The sequence below is a fragment of the Rutilus rutilus genome (genome assembly GCF_951802725.1).
Source record: "Rutilus rutilus genome assembly, chromosome: 22".
NCBI lineage: Eukaryota > Metazoa > Chordata > Actinopteri > Cypriniformes > Leuciscidae > Rutilus > Rutilus rutilus.
Genome location: NC_140227.1, coordinates 31,403,088 through 31,425,587, shown reverse-complemented (window position 1 = coordinate 31,425,587; position 22,500 = coordinate 31,403,088). Strand labels below are relative to the sequence as shown.

Genomic DNA, 22,500 nt, shown 5'->3' with positions numbered 1-22,500 from the left:
ACGCAAATCTAAAATGTGTTGGTCTGAAGTAGCTTCATTACTCATAGGTGTGGTTTGGGCATAACATGAAATAAACCAATCAGAGCATCATCTCACATTCCCTTTAAGAGCAGGCGCGCTTGTTCCATGGCGGATTGCTATTATAACGGCGGATTTGCCAGGAGCGGTTCACAGCCGAGGAGACCGACGTTCTCGTCAGGGCCGTAAAACACAGAGAAGTGACATTGGGGATGGAGAAACACACCCAGATTAGCTTCGGTTAATCAGGCGTATGATCATTTGGGTTAATGTGTAAGCTAGATGTATGCCTATTTTTTCACATCTTCATGGACACCACAATGATTTCCCTCGTGTGGAATATTTTTCCTTGTAATTATGTATGATTTGCAAAAATGTGAACTGCTGCGTCTGTGTGTAGATGAGAGAAGCAAAGTGTGTGTGTGTTGTGCACACGCTACATTATGGCCAAGCATGCGCCCTTAAAATAGCATCTGAATAACGTGCCACTGACTTTAGACTCGGTTTCTCCTGGTCAGTGACGGAATTGTTTTCTGAAACTGCAAAATAGCACCAGGGAACGTTTGCGCCGGAACACGCCTCCTCTTTTCCCTGAACCGCCCCCGGGAGCGCAAGTTCATTCCCTAATTTACCGACGTGCGTCTGTGGAGGGAAAAGTCCGCTGTGCGTCGGGTGAGAAATAGGAATGAGAAATGCGTCGTGTACAAAGTCAATTGCGCTGGGTGCAAGATAGGGTTACCTTGTAAGATACATTGTTACAGTTCTCATGTGTCAAACACAACTATGTAAAAAAGCTTCTTTTTCATTTATTTTTGGCCCTATGACAGAGATCTGATATTCTGTTTGTCACATTTCTGTTTTGCATAAAACTGAAGAATAATCGGTACATCCTATGCTGTATTCTAAAATGATCTGATATTAACTTTTGCATGGATTTTATAGAGAAGAGCTTAGGCCTATTTTTGCAATGTTTGACGGTGTGTCTGTTAAAACGTCGTAGTAGTTTCGTGCTTGCGTGAACGTCATGGCAACGTACAACACAAAGCACCTCACGCGGGACACACAACGTAACGCACACAACGTAACGCATAAATGCGCATAACTAGCGTAAATCAAGCAAGCTAGTGCGCATAGGCCACGAGGTGTTGGCGAAATAACACATTAGCGGACCGGAGGGAATAATATGGATTTTTTTCCAGAAAACTTCTTGCACAAAACTTTCCAGGGCCTTGATTTCTTTTGTTCAGATTCACAAACTTTCAAGGGTTTCAACGACCCGTGGGAACCCTGATTTATGCAAGAGCATCTGGGTTTATTTGTCAGTTTAATGAAACGGTTTCATCAATCCCAAGTGGGAAAACGAATCCAGATGCTCCTGCATAAATTCAGCAATGATTCCTGAGATGACCTGAGAAATCTACCACGGAATTTTCTCAGACAAACTATTTTAAAAACACTGACGTGTTCTTGATTTCAGCGCCAAACACACTGACGAAGTCTTATTTACTGTGATCAGTTCAGGGAAAGCACTGTCAGCAAAGTTCAAAATGCACATCATTCCCAAATGTAAAAACTGGATTTGGTGAGTTTGGAGGATTAAACCAGTCGGCTGGAACCTTGAGCATGCACTGCGAGCAACACAGGCCTAATGCACGGTTTATACATATACATGTTCATTTTAAAGGTACACTATGTAACGTTTGGCCCTCTAGAGGTTAAAAATAAAATTGCATGGATTTTGCGGAAGAACATTGTTTTGGTTGTGCTTTGGCTCTGTGTGTGTGTGTGTGTGTGTGTGTGTGTGTGGATGAATATGATTATTATACTACTGATTAAACATTCACTGCTAGGCTCCGCATCACTTTAACAACATTTAAATCCTGCAGTTCTCCATCTCTGAAAATATGTTGATTCTTGTTTTATTACGAGCTCTGTCTCTTTTCTCCAGCAGACTCTCCTCTGTTCACACACACACACACACACACACACACACACACACACACACACACACACACACACACACACACACACACACACACACACCACACACACACACACACACACACACACACACACAACTAACCTCTGCCACACCAGACACAAACACCACACACTCCCACATCAGACACACAGACACACACACACACACAACAAACCTCTGCCACACCAGACACACACACACACACACACACACACACACACACACACCCACACCAGACACACACCCACACAACAAACCTCTGCCACACCACACACACACACACACACACACACACACACACACACACTCAACAAACCTCTGCCACACCAGACACACACGCACCACACACACACTCCCACACCAGACACACACACACACACACACAACAAACCTCTGCCACACACACACACACACACACACAACAAACCTCTGCCACACCAGACACACACACACCACACACTCACACTCCCACATCAGACACACACACACACACACACACACACACACACACACACACACACACACACACACACACACACAACAAACCTCTGCCACACCAGACACACACACCACACACACACACTCCCACATCAGACACACAGACACACACACACACACAACAAACCTCTGCCACACCAGACACACACACCACACACACACTCCCACACCAGACACACACACACACACACACACACAACAAACCTCTGCCACACACACACACACACACACACACACACACAACAAACCTCTGCCACACCAGACACACACGCACCACACACACACTCCCACACCAGACACACACACACACACACACACACACACACAACAAACCTCTGCCACACACACACACACACACACACACACACACACACACACACACACACACACACACACACACACACACACACAACAAACCTCTGCCACACCAGACACACACACCACACACTCACACTCCCACATCAGACACACAGACACACACACACACACACACACAACAAACCTCTGCCACACCAGACACACACACCACACACTCACACTCCCACATCAGACACACAGACACACACACACACACACACACACACACACACACACAACAAACCTCTGCCACACCAGACACACACACACACACACACACACACACACACACACACACACACACACACACACAACTAACCTCTGCCACACCAGACACACACACCACACACCACACAATCCTACATCAGACACACAGACACACACACACACTCAATAACCTCTGCCACACCAAACACACACACCACACACTCACACTAAACACTAACAGGCTTACCACAGCGAATCAGAGCAACACCAACACATGTTTGGGAAGAAGCACTGATGATAAATTGACTAATTATTTAAATTTAGCTAATTTTGAACAAAAAAAGTTACATAGAGTACATCAAGTGGCATTAGTGATTTGTCACTCTCACCTGCTGGAGGCTTTCTTGTTGTGTCCCTCCCACTCGTGTTTGCGGTGCAGGAACGCCTCGAGCTGAGCCGCCGGATTCTCCTGAGCTTTAGCCGGAAGAGTGGAGGACTGACTGCCTTTCCCGCGTCTCTCCGCGCTCGGGGACGGGATCGGACTCGGCTCCTTCGAGCTCCTCTCGGCCACTCCGTTCATCTCACCCTCCACACCATCCTGAGAACACACAACCCCGCGTTACACTCCTACACTCACACACCGTCAGCCTTCAACAGCTTAGAGATTAAAGTCTATGGAAGTAAAATCATGACCAATGTTTTTGAAACAAAAAAAGCTTGTTGAATTGCACAACTTGGGAGAAATATGCATTGCATTAATAACCGTGCTTGATAATAATGCAAGCCCTTAAAATACAATGCATTAAAATGCAAGCACGGTTATTAATGCAATGCATATTTCTCCCAAGTTGTGCAATTCAACAAGCTTTTTTTGTTTCAAAAACATTTGTCATGATTTTACTTTGATAAAAGTCAGTCACACAGGATGAATTCTGAAAGAGCCGTTTCAGAAATCGTTAGGAGGAAAAAAAATCACTTTGGCTGAGAATCTCATTAAAATGAAGTGATTAATAGTAAAAATACGCTAGAAAGTCAACATGAACTCAATATTCACCATATTTAGTTTGTTAAACATGAACTTATTGTTAGGGATTTATTAAGTTGCTTCCTTTTTGTGACGTCATTAAAAACATGCAGGTTATTAGATATATTAATATACTATACTTATTTAAATTAATTTTATCCTAATCGTAATATATTAAATGTATTTGATTTATTTTTACTTAAACAATAAATGTAATATATTAATATAAAGTATTTACATTAATATATTATATTTATTTATATACTGTACATTTTATACTAATCTTAATATATGGCATTTATTCAATTTATTTATTACAATAATACATTTAATATATTAATATAAATAAAGTATTTATATTAGTTTTATAATAATAATATAAATTTTTTATTAGTGAATTTTTTTTACATTTAATATATTAATATAAATATATTATTTATATAAATGTTATACCATTTTAATATATTAAATGTATCTGATTTATTTTTTACTTAAATAATAAATTTAATATATTCATATAAACAAAGAATTTATATTAAATGTATATTTATTTATATTAGCTTTATTCTAATCTTAACATTTTTATTTAATTATTTTTTATTTAATATTTTTTAAATATGAATATGAAGTATTTATATTAATAAATTATATTTATTTATTTTAGTTTTATACTAATCTTAATATATTAATATAATTTAATTATTTATACTAAAATAATACATTTCATATATTTATATAAACAAAGAATTTATATTAAAATGTATATTTATTTATTTATATTAGCTTTATTCTAATCTTAATATTTTAATTTAATAAAAAAAAATTAACAATTTTTTAAATATTAATATGAAGTATTTATATTAATAAATTATATTTATTTATTTTAGTGTTATACTAATCTTAATATATTATTTAATTATTTTTACTAAAATAATAAATTTAATATATTTATATAAACAAAGAATTTATATAAAATTTATATTTATTTATATTAGCTTTATTCTAATCTTAATATAGTAATTTAATAAAAAAAGTAAAATATTTTTTAAATATTAATATGAAGTATTTATATTAATAAATTATATTTATTTATTTTAGTTTTATACTAATCTTAATATATTAATATAATTTAATTATTTTTGCTAAAATAATACATTTAATATATTAGTAGAAATATATTATCCATACTAATATATTATATTTATTTATATGACTATTGGATAATGTTATCAATATCGGAAAATATGTGTAATACATCACATAACGGAATTAACAAGGTTTTGAATGGCGTTCCATGTTGACTCTGAATGCAAAAAAAGATCATGCAAGATGGAAAACTACGGATCTACAGTCACTGCAGCGCGCCAGGACACATCGTAGATCTCAGAAGATCAATCAGCTCATACACTGATTGAAAGACGCGTCATGCTTAAAGCGACAGCACACAGTGTTCACTCCAGATGTGCTACTGTACCACAACACCCGTGTGACGGGAACCACGAGCCTCGTCCCGCTCCGCTGAAACGGCTTTCAGGAACTCAGACAAAATCTCTTTAGTTCATCTTTACTATCTCAACACTAACATCTGTGAGCAAACCCTCATAAGCAGCCGGTGAAGAGACACCGATAATCACCATATATATATACATATATACAGTCAAACCAAAACTCATTCAGACACCTTCAACATTTCTCACATCATCACAGTTTATTCGCTATAGTTTAGAAAACGGTAATTAAATATGACGAACTCAGTTGATATTTGACTGGTTTTGTCCGTCCTTCTGTTAGACTGTCTCACACATGAATGATGTTGAATATCTGTCAGCTGTTAAATTTAACTACACAATTAGATAATACCAGTTTAGCTCAACCAATCACCAAGCAATGCTTCATTGTGTTCAGTCTGTGTGTAAAAAGAGCATTAGCAATTAAAGAAAACACACTGAAGCTAAACATGATCAGCTCAAAGTTATGAATCATTTTTAGTCCCAAATTGTTACTAGTAGTCACTATATGAAGAATATTTGGGTGTAATATGTCACAGTTTACTTTATTTTGCTCTCCTCACTGATGTGAACCAGAGAATGTCTAATAAGGGGAGAAGAGTGCTCATGCTCCACATGAGGGCGCTCACAGGACGAGTGCAGTTCCACTCTGGCTCCACATGAGGGCGCTCACAGGACGAGTGCAGTTCCACTCTGGCTCCACATGAGGGCGCTCACAGGACGAGTGCAGGATGAATGGAGGTCTATGGCGCTATACCGCTCAAAATCCACTTTTCTCAGGATATAATTTTTTGTCTAGTAATTTGAATGTTGTATTCGACAGGAGATGCAAAGAAATTACACATTGCTGGGAGTTAGATTTTTTAGAGTCACTTCAAGTCTTTTAAAATGTCAATGACGTCATACACATCGTACGACCAGAGCAATCCTTCAGTCACTTTGGTGCTTTCGCGCTCTGCACTTTCTTTTCTCTCGAGGCATCGACAACACAGCTGACACAGGTAAACACACACAGCTGACACAGGTAAACACACACAGCTGACACAGGTAAACACACACAGCCGACACAGGTAAACACACACAGCCGACACAGGTAAACACACACAGCCGACACAGGTAAACACACAACACAGCTGACACAGGGAAACACACACAGCCGACACAGGGAAACACACACAGCCGACACAGGTAAACACACAACACAGCCGACACAGGGAAACACACACAGCCGACACAGGTAAACACACACAGCCGACACAGGTAAACACACACAGCTGACACAGGTAAACACACACAGCCGACACAGGGAAACACACACAGCCGACACAGGTAAACACACACAGCCGACACAGGTAAACACACAGCTGACACAGGTAAACACACACAGCTGACACAGGTAAACACACACAGCTGACACAGGGAAACACACACAGCTGACACAGGGAAACACACACAGCTGACACAGGTAAACACACACAGCTGACACAGGGAAACACACACAGCTGACACAGGTAAACACACACAGCTGACACAGGTAAACACACACAGCTGACACAGGTAAACACACAGCTGACACAGGTAAACACACAGCTGACACAGGTAAACACACACAGCTGACACAGGTAAACACACACAGCTGACACAGGGAAACACACACAGCTGACACAGCTGAATGCTAGCATGTTATGGGCAACAACAACTCAACCTGTAAGAAATCGAAAGGACACAAGTACTCGTTCATTCAACTTCCGACCTATAACCCATGTTGAACTTGCAAAACCTACAATCAAATCTGAGATTTCTCAACGGCAATCGGGTGAAAGAGACACATTTAGCCGTCTAGCCCCACAGACTCCCATTCATTCTGCACTCATGAGCGATCGCCCCCAGTGGAGCTCTGGGGGAACTACAAACAACATTCGGTACAATAGGACTTAACAGGGAGTGGCCAGGCTCTCCGTAGATGGGCTCTGTGTGAACTATAGTATATACACCAATAGTTTTTGGTTTGACTGTACATCACACCTCATATATAAATACAACATACAAACTGTAGAGAAAGAGTCAGTTAATCCATCAGTGAATGTTGAAGTGTGTCCTCGTGGATATAAGCATGAACACAGAGCCGCCGTACAGTCTTTTCAGATCGTTTTATGGTAAATCACCTCAAACAAACAAAACAAGCCCCGTTTCATTTAGACTCCGTGTTTCAGTTTCACATGGCAAACAAACACAAAAGGAAAGCAAAACCAAACTATGAAAAATGGCAGATAATTTGCACTGATATAAATATAAAAACTGCTGCTTTAAAGCCATGCTCTCGCGTTGTTCGTTAAAACTGAAGATAATATCAAGAGGAGGAACTCCGTGTTTACAGTAAATGACAGTGTTTACAGTAATGCACTTATAATGGAAGAAAACGTCACTCGCAGGAATTAAGTTCCTTTTTTCTCAAACATAATCAGACAATTAAGTCGCTTTACACGTGATATATAACACTCATGGGGGAATTAATAAGTGCTTTCACAACAATACGATCTCCATATTTATCGTATCGTGCATTACTGCGTTTATCTGTTGGTATCTTTTTTTAATGTCCACAAAACACACAGAAGTTATTAAGATACATCGTCATTCGACTGATAACCTGACATCTCGTCAGCCGGTGCAAAGGTCATCAGAGAGCATTATGGGAAGGGTTAGGTTCGGGGTGTCTGTTGACTGGTGTATTGTGGGTAGGTACAGGAGCGGTAACTAACCCGTGGCGAATCCTGGTCTGATGGGAGTCCGTTCTGGGCAATCTGCTCTCCTTCTCTGTGAACACACACACACACACACACACACACACACACACACACACACACACACACACACACACACACACACACACACACACACACACCACAACGTTACATATGAACACTGTATGAAATCATCTTCTTGTTCAATGATAGACTGATATATATATATATATATATATATAGTTCTGAGATCTCGCTGTCAATTTAAATAATGCATTTTTTTTAAAATAAATATTGCATAAAGTGTTCATTTAATTTCCTCTAGTTTATATACATCTCACTTGCTGTCATTATATTGTATTATGTATACATCATCATAAAATATCTAAATATTCTTAAAAGCAAAAATCCACCAAAATCCATTTCCTCCTGAAAAGCATTATATTTATATTTATTTTATATTCATAAATTATATTGTTGTTATTAATCTTAACAGATTTATTTAATTAAATTATTTTAATACATTATTTTATATTAATACATTATATTTAATTATAGATATTTTATATATTAAGATTAGTAAAAAATATATTTTTACTATATATTAATATACACATAATAATAATACTAATACATTTACATTACCAATTTACCAAATGTGATATCTTTACAAAAATAATAAAATTAATATAATAATATAAATATGATTAATAGGAATACATTTTATTTAATGATATACACTTAACATGTTAACATTAGTAAAAAAATATGTATACTAATATAATACATTTAATAGAATAATATAAATATGATTTATAGGAATACATTTTATTTAATGATATACACGTAATATGTCGACATAAGTAAAAAAAAAAGTATACTAAAATAATACATTTGATATAATAATACTAATATAATATTTGTATTAATATATTCTTTACATTAGTTTTTTGTACTAATATCTTAATATATTACGTGTGTTTAATTGACTTTTTTTACTAAAATAATACGTGTGTGTGTGTGTGATGGGTAGGTTTAGGGGTCCGGTTAGTGTGTGTGTGTGTGTGTGTGTGTGTGATGGGTAGGTTTAGGGGTCCGGTTAGTGTGTGTGTGTGTGTGTGTGTGTGTGTGTGTGATGGGCAGGTTTAGGGGTCAGGTTAGTGTGTGTGTGTGTGTGTGTGTGTGTGTGTGTGTGTGTACCTCTGCTGTGTGTCTGTGTCCTGCACCGGCTCCGGTGTGGGCGGTTTCCTCTTCCTCTCTTCTTCCTCTTGCTGTCGTCTCACTTCCAATAACTCCAACTGACAGAGACAACAGAAGTTCAACAAGAGTCACGGTGACGTCTTACAAACACACACACACACACACACACACACACACACACACACACACACACACACACACACACACACACACACACACACACACACACACACACACACACACACACACACACACACACACACCCTAACCTGACCCTAAACCTCCCCATCACACACACACACACACACACACACACACACACACACACACACACACACACACACACACACACACACACACATTCTTGTACATCTATCTTTATGAGGACATTCATTGACACAATGCCATCTCTAGCCACTTACCCTAACCTTACCCATCACAACTAAGTGCCTAACCCGACCCCTGACCCTGAACCGACCCTTAACCTCATTATAACCTTATCCCTAAAACCAAGTCTTGACCCTCAAACAAGCAGCCAACATGTCCTCACTTTACTCTCTCTGTCCTCACTCCACTGGTCTAAAACTCAAACTGGTCCTTACAAAGATAGCTGAGCAAGTACACACACACACACACACACACACACACACACACTCTCTCTCTCTCTCTCACCGTAGTCAGTCTCTCGAGCGCTGAGAATCGCTCCTCCCAGGTAGCGGCTGACTTCTCGAAGGCTTCGTGTCGTTTGATGAGTTTCTCCACCTCGTCCACACTCTGACCCATCTCTCGACTGGACAGATACGGCTCCTGTCCCAGCAGCCACGCCTCCGCCACGCCCGCATCCCGAGAGAACTGGTGCACTTCCAAAACTGCACACACACACACACACACAGGCCAGGTGAAAGGGGAAGTTAGAGTCAATGAAATTAAAGTCCAAGCTGCCCACATCCTTTTACACACTTCCCTTTAGAAGGCCAGAAATAGCTGCACAAGAGGTGCTAAGCATCATGGGAAGAGGGTGATGGCATTCTTGAAAAAAACTTTCAGAAGTAATCGATCCCCTTGGATCACATCAGCTGGGAAACTCCTTCCTAATTTATGTTTATGTTATTATTATAAATTATAGTTTAGATAGCCATTTCAAAATCACACTGTATGAAATCATAATCTTGTTACTGACTTATATATAATAAATAACACATTATAATATATTATTTACATTAATAATATTTATTTATATTAGTTTTATACTAGTCTTAATATATTACATTTATTTAAATTAAGTTAAACCATTTATTTTCATGATATATATATATATATATTTAATTTTATAGTGACATAATACATTTAATATATTAATATAAATATATTATTTATATTAATATATTATATTTATTAATAATAATACATTTCTACTAATACTAATATATTACATGTATTTAATTAAATTTAATATATTACTATAAATATATTATTTATATTAAATTATATTTATTTATAGTAGTTTTATACAAATCTTAATCTTGAATTTATTTATTAAATTTTATTCTGACATAATACATTTAATATATTACTATAAATATATTATTTATATTAATATATTATATAATATCTGTATACTAATATTAATTTATTAAACGTAATTATTTTACAAAATTTTATAATAAATTATAAATATATATATATATATATATATATATATATATATATATATATATATATATATATATAAATAAAACATTTATACTAATCTTAATATTATATTTATTTAATTTTATACTAACATATTTATTTACTTATAATAAAATGTTATCAGTTTTATGCTAATTAATCTTCATAAAGCAGGGGGAACTACTTTCATCACATTTTGAGTCATTTCCTCTCATACTCACTCAGTCTTAGCCACTCCCATCGGTCCTCCCACTTGTCAATCATATCTTTCCTCTTGTCCGTCAACTGCAGCAACTTCTCTTTAATCTGTGGGACGGTAAATGTACATGAAGCACTGGAAGGAGATCATCTAAAGATCTGCTGATGTGTGGATACACACCTCCTCTGATGCGTAGTGTTTGCGTGCCAGCAGAGATTTGCCCAGCTCGATGCAGGCCGTGAAGCTGTCGTTACGGGCATCGATTTCAGCCTTGATGCCCTGGTGGTTGTTCATGAGAAGCTCCACAGATGAAACATCCCTGAAGAAAAGAGCAGATTAAAACCTCCAGACTCATCAGGAACATCCAAACACACACACAGAACCTCCAACTTTCTGTTAAACACACATTAGACATCCACATCTAGACATATACACACACAAACGCCTGCCTAGCTATCTTAAACTCTCCCATTTCTGTTACTGTAATTACATATAATTCCTATGAATCTTTTTTTTTTTTTTTTTAATTACTAAGTATTTTTCTGGCCAAAAATCTGCCATGTTTCATTGAGTTATTAGTGTACATAAAACAATACACTCCAAGCACAGCTACGCAATATGCTTTAACAAATTTGAATCAAATTGGCTGGACGTCACTTTTGGCCACTACTGTATACATATATCATTTTAATATACAGTATTAATTAAATATTTATTTTATTTACATAGTTATTATTATATTTAATAAGTTGTACTTGTATCCTGCACAACACTGACTCCAATCTAATGTAATTTATTATGAATAAACAAAAAAAAATCATATATTTGAGTCACCGCAGAGCAAATACATTAATACTAAAATATTCAAAAGTTTTTGACATTACTTTTTTTTTATTTCAATAGTAAAAAAGTATTTATTTATTGTATAATATTAGCATATATATATATATATATATACACACAATAATAAATAATGTGTGTGTATATATTATAATAATGAAAATGTATATAACAGAAATATATAATAAATACAATTATAAATGTTTATAAGTGATGTCCAGCCTCTTTTCTTTCAAAAATCATATGTGAAGCCACTGAAGAGCAAACATAAATATTGATATATAAATAATAAAGCATGAAAATAATTCAAATATAATTATATTTTTTTAATATTATATAACTTAGTCCTAATTACTAACTAACTAACCGTAACACTGAAATACAATACTTCCAAAGAGTCCAAAATGTCCAAAAAGAAAAGTTTTTTACTGAAATGTCACTCAATGTTCAGGCACAGTAATCGTCACACACACACACACACACACACACACACCTGGGCTTCTCCTGAGTCTCGATCAGGCGTATGACGTCCTCCATCCAGAGCATGAGGTCCCGCACTAAACTGAAGAAGCGGAACTTGTCCCCGGTGTCGAGCAGTCGAGCGCGCCGGCCCTCGCAGGCTTCCAGGAGACTCCTCCAGGCCTCCAACACCTCGCCCTCGCGCCGCTGGATGTCGTCGGCTTTATCTCCGGCGTATGCGGACTGCAGGCGCACCGCGTCTTCCTGAAGCTGCCGGACCTGAGGACACCAGCAGGGGCAGCAGTGAGCGACACACAGAAACACTACGGTGACCATTTTGTAGTTTTCAGAAAAGAGGCCGGGTGGTTTGTGGTCATACTTGCTGCAACTATGTTAGAACTTTAAAGGGGTGGTTGATTATGATTTGACTTTTCTAACTTTAGTTAGTGTGTAATGTTGCTGTTTGAGCATAAACAACATCTGCAAAGTTACGACGCTCAAAGTTCAAAGCAAAGGGAGATATTTGCTTTTACAGAAATCGTTTTTTAAGGACTACAACAAACGGCTGGTAGAGACTACACGAGCTTCCTCTCGGGTTAGTGACATCACCAACCCCCACATTTACATAAACCCCGCCTCGCACAGGGCTCTATATGGCTCTGTTAAGAACGAGCTGTTGAAGCTCCGCCCTCTGCGCCGGGAGCAGCAACTCATTTGCATTTAAAGAGACACACAAAAAATTTTTTTTTGCTCAACCTCAAAAAAGGACAATTTTAACATGCTATAAAAAATTATCTGTGGGGTATTTTGAGCTAAAACTTCACGTACACACTCTACTGGACAACAGAGACTTATTTTACATCGTGTGAAAAGTGGCACTATACCGGCCCTTTAAACGCAGCCAATCATCAACCTGATCTGGCAACACTGGATACATGCTGCAGAAATGCTGGATGCACAACATTTGAAGATTAAAGGCCCTCTGAAGTTCCTTGGCTTTCTATGATGCGTTGACGTAATTTCCACTGAAACAGGAAGCTAAGGCGGGACATATTGAATGGCTCCTCCCCCTTTTCAAATAGCCAATAGCGTTTGGTTTTCCTCACAGACTGCGAGTCGTACTTGACGGCACCATGGAAGCGAATCCGAGCGCTGATGATATGTTGTATTCAATAGTAGAGATGTGAATAAATTCTAGCCATTTAATCCCTAACCAACGTACAACGGAATAAAACTCGATCGTTTGAGCAACCGAACACACATCTCCAACCCATATTGCTCCGTGACGTGTCAACTGTCCCGTTAGCCAGGTGGTATTTATAGCATAGGGGGCGGAGTTTTAGATTCTATAGTGCATTTGATTGGACAGAAGATGTGATGAGATGCGGTGACGTCATAAATATTTGTGATCCATTTTAGCGGAAGTGAGAGACTGTAAGTTTTGAATGCTTGTATCTCCTAAATGCGAATTTTGTTATTCATATTCATATGCATATTCAGCTTATTCATAACCTTAAGGCTAACATATTCATACTAAAGCTAAGAAACTTAAGGGTTTGATGATGAAAAATGATGCAGACAAAGTCTGAGATTTCAAAAGACATGACATGTTGTGATCCATTAATAAAGTGTAGAGGCTTAGTGCATTTAGCCAATAAAACTGGTTAAAGGGATACTCCACTTTTTTCGGAAATATGCTCATTTTACATCTCCCCCAGAGTTAAACAGATGAGTTTTACCATTTTAGAATCCATTCAGCCGAACTCCGGGTCTGACGGTACCACTTTTAGCATAGCTTAGCACAGATCATTGATTCTGATTAGTCCAGTAGCATTTCTTTCAAAATGACCAAAGAGTTTCAATATTTTTCCTATTTAAAACTTGACTCTTCTGTAGTTAAACCGTGTACTAAGATCGACGGAAAATGAAAAGTTGCGATTTTCTAAGCCTATATGACTAGGAACTACTCTCATTCCAGCGTAATAATCAAGAGACTGTGCGGCCGTACCATGGGTGCAGCAGGCGTAATGATATGACGCAGCGCCTGAAAATAGGTCTAATAGGTTAGACAAACTTAGTCCCGGTCACGTTGGAAGAAGTTACCGAGCTGGGGACTATTTTCAGGCGCTGCGTCATATCATTACGCCTGCTGCACTCATGGTACAGCCGCACAGTTCCTTGATTATTACGCTGGAATGAGAGTATAGTTCCTAGCCATATAGGCTTAGAAAATCGCAACTTTTCATTTTCCGTCGATCTTAGTACACGGTTTAACTACAGAAGAGTCAAGTTTTAAATAGGAAAAATATTGAAACTCTTTGGTCATTTTGAAAGAAATGCTACTGGACTAATCAGAATCAATGATCTGTGCTAAGCTATGCTAAAAGTGGTACCGTCAGACCCGGAGTTCGGCTGAATGGATTCTAAAACGGTAAAACTCATCTGTTTAACTCTGGGGGAGATGTAAAATGAGCATATTTCCGAAAAAAGTGGAGTATCCCTTTAATGTACTTCTCTGTTGTGCAATATTAATCTCGTAAGGCAGGTCGTTCACCTTCAGAGATTAGTGATGCATAAATCAAGATCCATATTACGCCATTTTACTGAGAAGAGAATGTTTACAATTCATTCTAGCCCAAAATGATTTTGCGTACTAATATCTGTGTGTGTTTTTGCATCTGACCGACGCACCTGCGTCCCAAGTGCTTGGATGTCGTGCTCAAACGTGGTGTGCATCCTCTGCAAGGTTTCCACCGTGTTCTGGTCTCGGCCCAGCTCTTCCGGAAGCTTCTTATGCTTGTCCAGGATTCGGCCCAGGATCTCCTTGGCGTCGTGGTAGAACTTGTGCAGCTCGTAGGATGCGGCGAGAATCTGCGTGCGCGTGTCGATGAGCTCCAGCAGATCGGCCCAGGCCTCGTTCAGACCGTCCTTCCACTCGGCCACAGTCGCGGCGTCGGCGTGGCCAGCGTTGATCAGCTCGTCCGCCATGCGGTTCACACCGTCCACACGCTCCTGACCGATGTTTCCGGTGTCCCGCGCGAATTCACGGAAGCGTTCCTGCAGCATCTGTAGTAGAGAGGAAAACAAACACATTTATTATAAGATCATTTCTGTCAGTATGTAATATGATCACTGTCTGTCTGCCTGTTCATGTTATTATCCTGATTGTATATTTGTAACTGTTAATATTATGTAAAGTGTCCTTGGGTTCTTGAAAGGCGCTATATAACTGAAACATATTATTATTCTAATTAACAACTGCAAGAATATGCTGGACATAGAGGTGCTAGAATTGGGACTCACAGTGACGTGTTCGTAGTCTTGTCCGAGCTCGTGAGATCCAGCCACCACTTCTCTCTCGGCGATCCACTGCTCCAGATCATCCACTTCTCGGTTCAGCGTGAAGAGCCTAAACCTCTCCTCAAGCTTTCCTCTCCTCTCCTCTGATAGGTCCTTCAGTCCAGCGTAAAGCTTATCCACCTGTGACTGACGCATGCCGATCCTCTCACTACGGCACAGACACACACGAAGTCAGGGTTCATTTCAAGATCAAGAGATTTCAAGAGAGTGAGAGTTTAAGTCTAATTCAGATTAGTTTAAAATCAAATTTCGAATCAGATTCAGAGTCAAAATCTGATTTAGAATGAAATTCAAAGTCAGTTTTAGAGTCAGAGTTAAAATCTGATTAATAACAGTATCCAGATTTAGAAACAAAGTTAGAATCAGATTCAGATCTAGATTTAGAATCAAATTCAAAGTCAGTTTTAGAGTCAGAGTTCACATAAGATTAACATATTATCTAGATTTAGATTAGTATTAATGTTAGTTTCAGCAATACAGACACAATAAGATTTAGATTCAGATTTAGAATCACAATTTAAAATGAAAGTCAAAATTAGATTAACATTCAAATCCAGATTTAGAATCAAAGTCAAAATCTGTCTGAGAGCCATAATCAAATCAAATTAAGGTTAAAATCCAGATTAAGTTTTAGAATCAGTTTCAGGATTGTAGTCAAAAGCAGATTTAGATTCAGATTTAGAATAAAAAATGAAAATTAGTTTTAGAGTCAAAAGCAGATTCAGATCCAGGTTTAAAATCAAAATCAAATTCCATTTCAGAGCCGGAAGAAATCAGATTAAGATTAAAATCCAGATATAGTTTAAGAATTGGTTTCGGAATTGTAGTCAAAAGCAGATTCAGATCCAGATTTAGAATCAAAAGCTTCAAAATCTCAAACTCAGTTTCAGAGCCAGAATAAATAATATTAAGATTAAAATCCAGCTATAGTTTAAAAACCAGTTTCAGAATTGTAACCATGAGCAAATTTAGATACAAATTTAGAATTAAAATCAAAAATTGGAAGTGGAAATTGGTTTTAGAGTAAAAATCAGGTTCAGATCTAGATTTCAATCTAGACTCAAGGTCAGTTTCAGAGCCACATATTTAAATTCAAATCCCTATACAGGACATCACTATCACAAATGTCTGTTTCAGAGTCATAAAATCTGAAAAACCAGATCCAGATTTAGAATCAAAGTCAGTTTTAGAGCCGGAGCCAAAATCAGATTTAGATTTACATCTAAATTCAGATCCATAAGTTTTAAAGTGAGAGTCAAAGTCAATATCAGAGTCAAACTGAGATCCAGATTCAGATGGAGTGTATTGTCAGTGTGAACGGAAGGTGTTCTGCACCTCTCGGGGTGGTTGGCGGCCACCAGGCCTCGGCTGGTCTTGGACAGTTGGTGCACAGTCTCCGCGTAGTCCTCCACCGCCTGCTCCAAGATCTGGTGCTTCTTCAGCATGGCCACTGAACTCTGCTCATCCTGAGAACAACAGCGAGACAACACTTCAGAACCGGAGTGTACAAAATATCAAACCAAGCTAATGTTGGCAAGAAACCACAGGTGAATAGGGCAAACGATTCTATTTCAAGTAAATGCTGCTCTTTTGAACTTTCTATTCATCAAACAATCCTGAAAAGAAATTGTACACGACTGTTTTCAACATTGATAATAATAATGAATGTTTTTTGAGCAGCAAATCCGCATATTAGAATGATTTCTGAAGGATCATGTGACACTGAAGACTGGAGTAATGATGCTGAAAATTCAGGTTTGATCATAGGAATAAATTACATTTTTAAATATATAAAAATAGAAAACAGACATGGAAAAACAGGCCAGTTTTACAAAGTCTGGACCCCATATCTGGACACTTTGGAACCTCGTCTTCGCCCTATTATATTACAAGGAACAATGTAACTGTGTAACTTTCTGGACATTTAACCTTATTTTTTTGTCATCCTCGTCATCTTTTGGAAATGTTATTTTATACATGTTATACATTATATAATGTTGTTGCTATTTTTCTTTTAAAAAATCTGCCTTATTATGGTATGGTCCTGTTTTATATAAAAATATGAGGTTTTTGGGGGTGGGGGGAGGGGGGGTTGATGTCTTGTTATATTTGTATTTTAAGAGAAATTCAATAAACATAATTATATTTTATAGTTAATTTATTAATTATATATATATATATATAAATAAAAAAAAATAGAAAACAGCCATTTTATATTATCATAATATTTAACAATATTACTGTTATTTATTTATTTTTTATTAAAAAAATGAAGCCTTGGTGAGCAGAAGAGACTTCTTTTAAAAACATTATCAAACTGATAAATTTGGTGCATGTAAATCTGCTGAAGTGGAGATTTCTGACTCAAACATTTTGGATTTTCTTTCCAGAAGTGTGAAAATAGACAAGTTGAATGAAAAAACAATGGTTTTGCCTTTAGTCTCTTGCCTTAAATGCACAAAATATCTCAATGCACATTAACATTAATGATATCTACACACACTATTTAGCTCACATTCACGAGAACATAACTCTTGCACAAACCTTGGCCTTCTCTTCAGACATCATGTACAGCTCCTGCTCGCTCATCCAGGCTTCGGCCTCGGCCGCGTCGAAGTAGTACTGCTGTGCTTTATGGGCCTCCTCGAGTCTGGAGTGGCGTTTCTCGGTCTCCTGGATGATCAGACTCCACAGCTCCTGCAGGTCCGACAGACGGGACCGGATCGACTCCACGTTCGGGCTGTCGGCCTTCAGGATGCTCTGGCTGCGCTCGAATATATCATCACAGCGAGGCTGATGGCCCTGGATCTCCTTCTGTAGTGTCTGTGTGCGGTGTCACAATGTATCGCAATAGTCAAGTCTCCTTCATTTATACAGCGCTTTTAACAATATAGATGTTTCACAGCAGCTTTACAGTGATAATAGGAAATTACAGTAACAGATTGTTTAGGCTTTACAGCAGCTCTAGAATAAAGTTATTGTCAATCAAAGTTATTAATTGATTCACTTCCGTTGCATTAGTTATTAACTTAGCGGCCGCTAACACGACACCGTTCTAACAGAAAACCCTTAACGCGCTCCGGCTGTTCATTCACACAACAACAGTGTTTAGTGGATCGAGAACGCAAACATTGAAATAGGTTCAAAGGTGCAAGCGGTAAAAAAAAAAACTATCTCCGCGTAAACTTCAAACACGGGAATCTGTGAAAACGCTGACGGCGTGCATATGTGTATTACATGTTTAGTCTATAGGTATGCACGTTTGAATATATATATATGCGCACGCTTGTAGTCTTTCTCTACAAATTGACCTCAACAAACTACCTTAAAAATTCATAATGTAGATTTTTTTTTATTGCTTCCGCGTGTCGATGCAAAACGGAATTATTTTGTCAATACAAAAATGCAACAATATCGTGGATAGTGCAATATGTATTGTGTATTGTTCACCCAAAATAAAAATGACTGTGTGTGAAAAAAAATCAAGTTTACAGAGTTTTTGTGTCAGTACTACATTAAACTACTATATATATATATATATATATATATATATATATATATATATATATATATAATGTTGAATATAATGCGGGAATATTTGTGTGTCCTGATAATGCCAAATGTCTGATGTAGTAAAAACTGGCCTACATTATTTTAAATATATCTAGTTAGTGACAGAGTTCATGTAACGGTCACCAGCTGGAGTGCCCTTGAGAGCCACCAGAGGGCACCCCCTCACAAACTACATTTCCCAGAACTCACTGCCCGGACTCATCACTGATTGCATTCACCTGTGTCTCATTACCCTGTTAGTCTCAGCTTATTTATACCATGTTCACTCATTGTGAAGTTTTGTATGTTGTTGCACTGCATTTCTGAGCGTTTTCCCTGGTTTCATGTCTCTTGGTTTTTGTTTGTTTGTTTGTTTGTTTGTTTGTTTGTTTGTTTATTTGGACGGCCTACCTGTGTTTTGACCTATTGCCTGTATAATGGATTACTCTTTTGCCTCTGACCCCTGACTGTTTTGTTTGTTTGTTTGTTTGTTTGTTTATTTGTTTATTTGGACGGCCTACCTGTGTTTTGACCTATTGCCTGTATAATGGATTACTCTTTTGCCTCTGACCCCTGACTGTTTTGTTTGTTTGTTTGTTTGTTTATTTGTTTATTTGGACGGCCTACCTGTGTTTTGACCTATTGCCTGTATAATGGATTACTCTTTTGCCTCTGACCCCTGACTGTTTTGTTTGTTTGTTTGTTTGTTTGTTTGTTTGTTTATTTGTTTATTTGGACGGCCTACCTGTGTTTTGACCTATTGCCTGTATATTGGATTACTCTTTTGCCTCTGACCCCTGACTGTTTTGTTTGTTTGTTTATTTGTTTGTTTGGACGGCCTACCTGTGTTTTGGCCTGTATATTGGATTACGTGTCTGGATTGCCCCTTAATTAAAGCTGCATTTGGATCTCAACCTTCGTGTCTCAGAGCAGTTCGTAAAAGTTCAAGCATATTCGTCTAAAATAATTCAGTATTTTCAGCTTCAGCTTCAGAATCATGAATATTGTTATTCTGGCGTCTCTATTGTCCTGTGCTTTGGGTTTCAGCACCAAGTCCAAGATTATTCATTTACACACACAATGTAACACCAAATTTAGCATTTTAATCAACAGTACAACCTTTTATCATATGTCTATGAGTATCGCAATAATCTCGTATCGTGAGTTCAGTATCGTGATATGTGTCGAATCGTGACATGAGGGCATCGTTACGCCGCTAACGGCAGGTGTTAAGTGTGTGTTGAATTGCGCCAGAATTGCTATTTGAATGTGTGTGTGTTTGTTTGTAATTTGCAATTACAAAAACAACAGTTAACCCTAAACACATTACCTGGTTCTTCTTTATGAGTAGCTGAACCGTCTGTAAATTGTTGCCATGGTCCGTTGACGTAGCAATAGGCATCCTCTCCTCAACCCAAAGCTGTCGAGAAACTACACGTTAAACATCTGCAGTAAAGCAGGCAAACATTCACACGCATATTCTGGTGACACTTTACAATAAGGTTCATTAGCTAACACTAGTTAATGTATTAACTAACATGAACTAACCATGAGAAATACATCTGTACTGTATTTATTAATCATTGTTAGCGCTAGTTAATACAAATCCAGCTGTTCATTGTTTGTTCATGTTAGTTCACAGTGCATTAACTAACTAAAGTATTAGTAAATGTTGAGATTAACATTAACACAGATTAATAAATGCTGTATACGTGCAGTTCATTTTTAGCTCAGGCTAACGAATGTAGTTAACTAATGAACCTAATTGTAAAGTGTTACCCCTATTTAAAACACAAACGTACAATCTCGTCCTCCACGTCGCGGTTGAACTGGTGGATCTCGCGCGACGCCATGAGGAAGTTCTTCCTCTTCAGCAGCGGATCCAGCAGCTCCTTAAACTTCTGCTCCACCTCGACCCGACGTCCATCCACCTCGTCCGTGTCTTTCCCTTCCTGTCTCAGAACATGAGCTTGAGACTGAAGCTCCTCCACCTCTCTCTGACGCACCTCCACCTGGTTCTCCAAGATCTGGACCAACAAAGAGTTCAAAACATGATTTTCGGTCCCACTTTATTATTAAGTGGCTTTAAGTACGATTAGGGTTACACTTTATTTTAAGGTGTCATTGTTACGGTGTAATTATACATTCTCAAGCTCTTTAAAGCAGGATGGATTCTGATTGGTTGTCAATATTTTTAGCGTTCATAATCAAATAAATTTTGAAGTCCCCCTGTGGTGTAAATCCAGCTTTTAATGTTGTTTATGTGTCTATGTGGTGTTTTTAATCTGCTTTAAGACAAAGCATGTGTAAGTTCATAAGTCGACACCATTGCTGAGTATTTCCTCCTTAAAACTGCAGTGAACCAAAGACAGTCTCAAAAACACGCTTTGAAATCGCTGGTGTTTCTGACGTCACAAACTACCTTGTAACCAATCAGATCAACGTGTGATCGTCAACCAGTGGATCTCTGAGCTGAGCGAGTGAGTGGAGGCGGGGCTCATTTGCATATTAATAGAACCACGCATACTAAATAAGGCAAGGGTGTCGAGTTACATTCAAGATATTTTAAGTCATGAAGGAAAAAAAAACGTTTAAAAATGGCATTTGGTGGTTTTAAGGGATACAATTATCGACTGCAGGGGGACTTTAAAACTATATCTTTATCGTTATCGTCCTTGTTGAGAACGGGTCTTGATTTACGAAAAATGGATTAAATGACGTAATCTCACACCTGCTGTTTCTTGAGAAGGATGCTGACGCTGGTCAGGTCTTTGCCGTAGTCGTCGGATTGGATCTGACCCTCCAGGCCCACCAGCCATTTGTCCAGATCAGCACAGCTCTGCGTGAAGAGCTCGGCCTTGTTGGCGTCAAACAGACACTGGGCT

The 22,500-nt window shown here is 38.0% G+C and overlaps 1 protein-coding gene across 3 annotated transcripts in view; it reads right to left on the bottom strand.

The window, feature by feature from the left end:
* The window catches only part of sptbn1 (spectrin, beta, non-erythrocytic 1), a 111,401-nt gene that overhangs the window by 4,009 nt on the left and 84,892 nt on the right, over positions 1-22,500 (bottom strand). For all 3 annotated transcript variants that reach the window (XM_084395102.1, XM_084395103.1, XM_084395104.1), the window contains 14 exons: positions 22,347-22,500; positions 21,418-21,642; positions 20,946-21,035; positions 18,608-18,886; positions 17,399-17,529; positions 16,007-16,211; positions 15,395-15,769; positions 12,738-12,982; positions 11,585-11,723; positions 11,427-11,511; positions 10,207-10,403; positions 9,535-9,632; positions 8,353-8,407; positions 3,451-3,659 (listed from right to left, as the gene is read on the bottom strand). The exon at positions 22,347-22,500 is cut by the window's right edge and continues 110 nt beyond it. In XM_084395102.1, coding sequence (XP_084251228.1) covers positions 3,451-3,659; positions 8,353-8,407; positions 9,535-9,632; positions 10,207-10,403; positions 11,427-11,511; positions 11,585-11,723; positions 12,738-12,982; positions 15,395-15,769; positions 16,007-16,211; positions 17,399-17,529; positions 18,608-18,886; positions 20,946-21,035; positions 21,418-21,642; positions 22,347-22,500 — 2,487 coding nt within the window. The remainder of the gene's footprint in view (positions 1-3,450; positions 3,660-8,352; positions 8,408-9,534; positions 9,633-10,206; positions 10,404-11,426; positions 11,512-11,584; positions 11,724-12,737; positions 12,983-15,394; positions 15,770-16,006; positions 16,212-17,398; positions 17,530-18,607; positions 18,887-20,945; positions 21,036-21,417; positions 21,643-22,346) is intronic.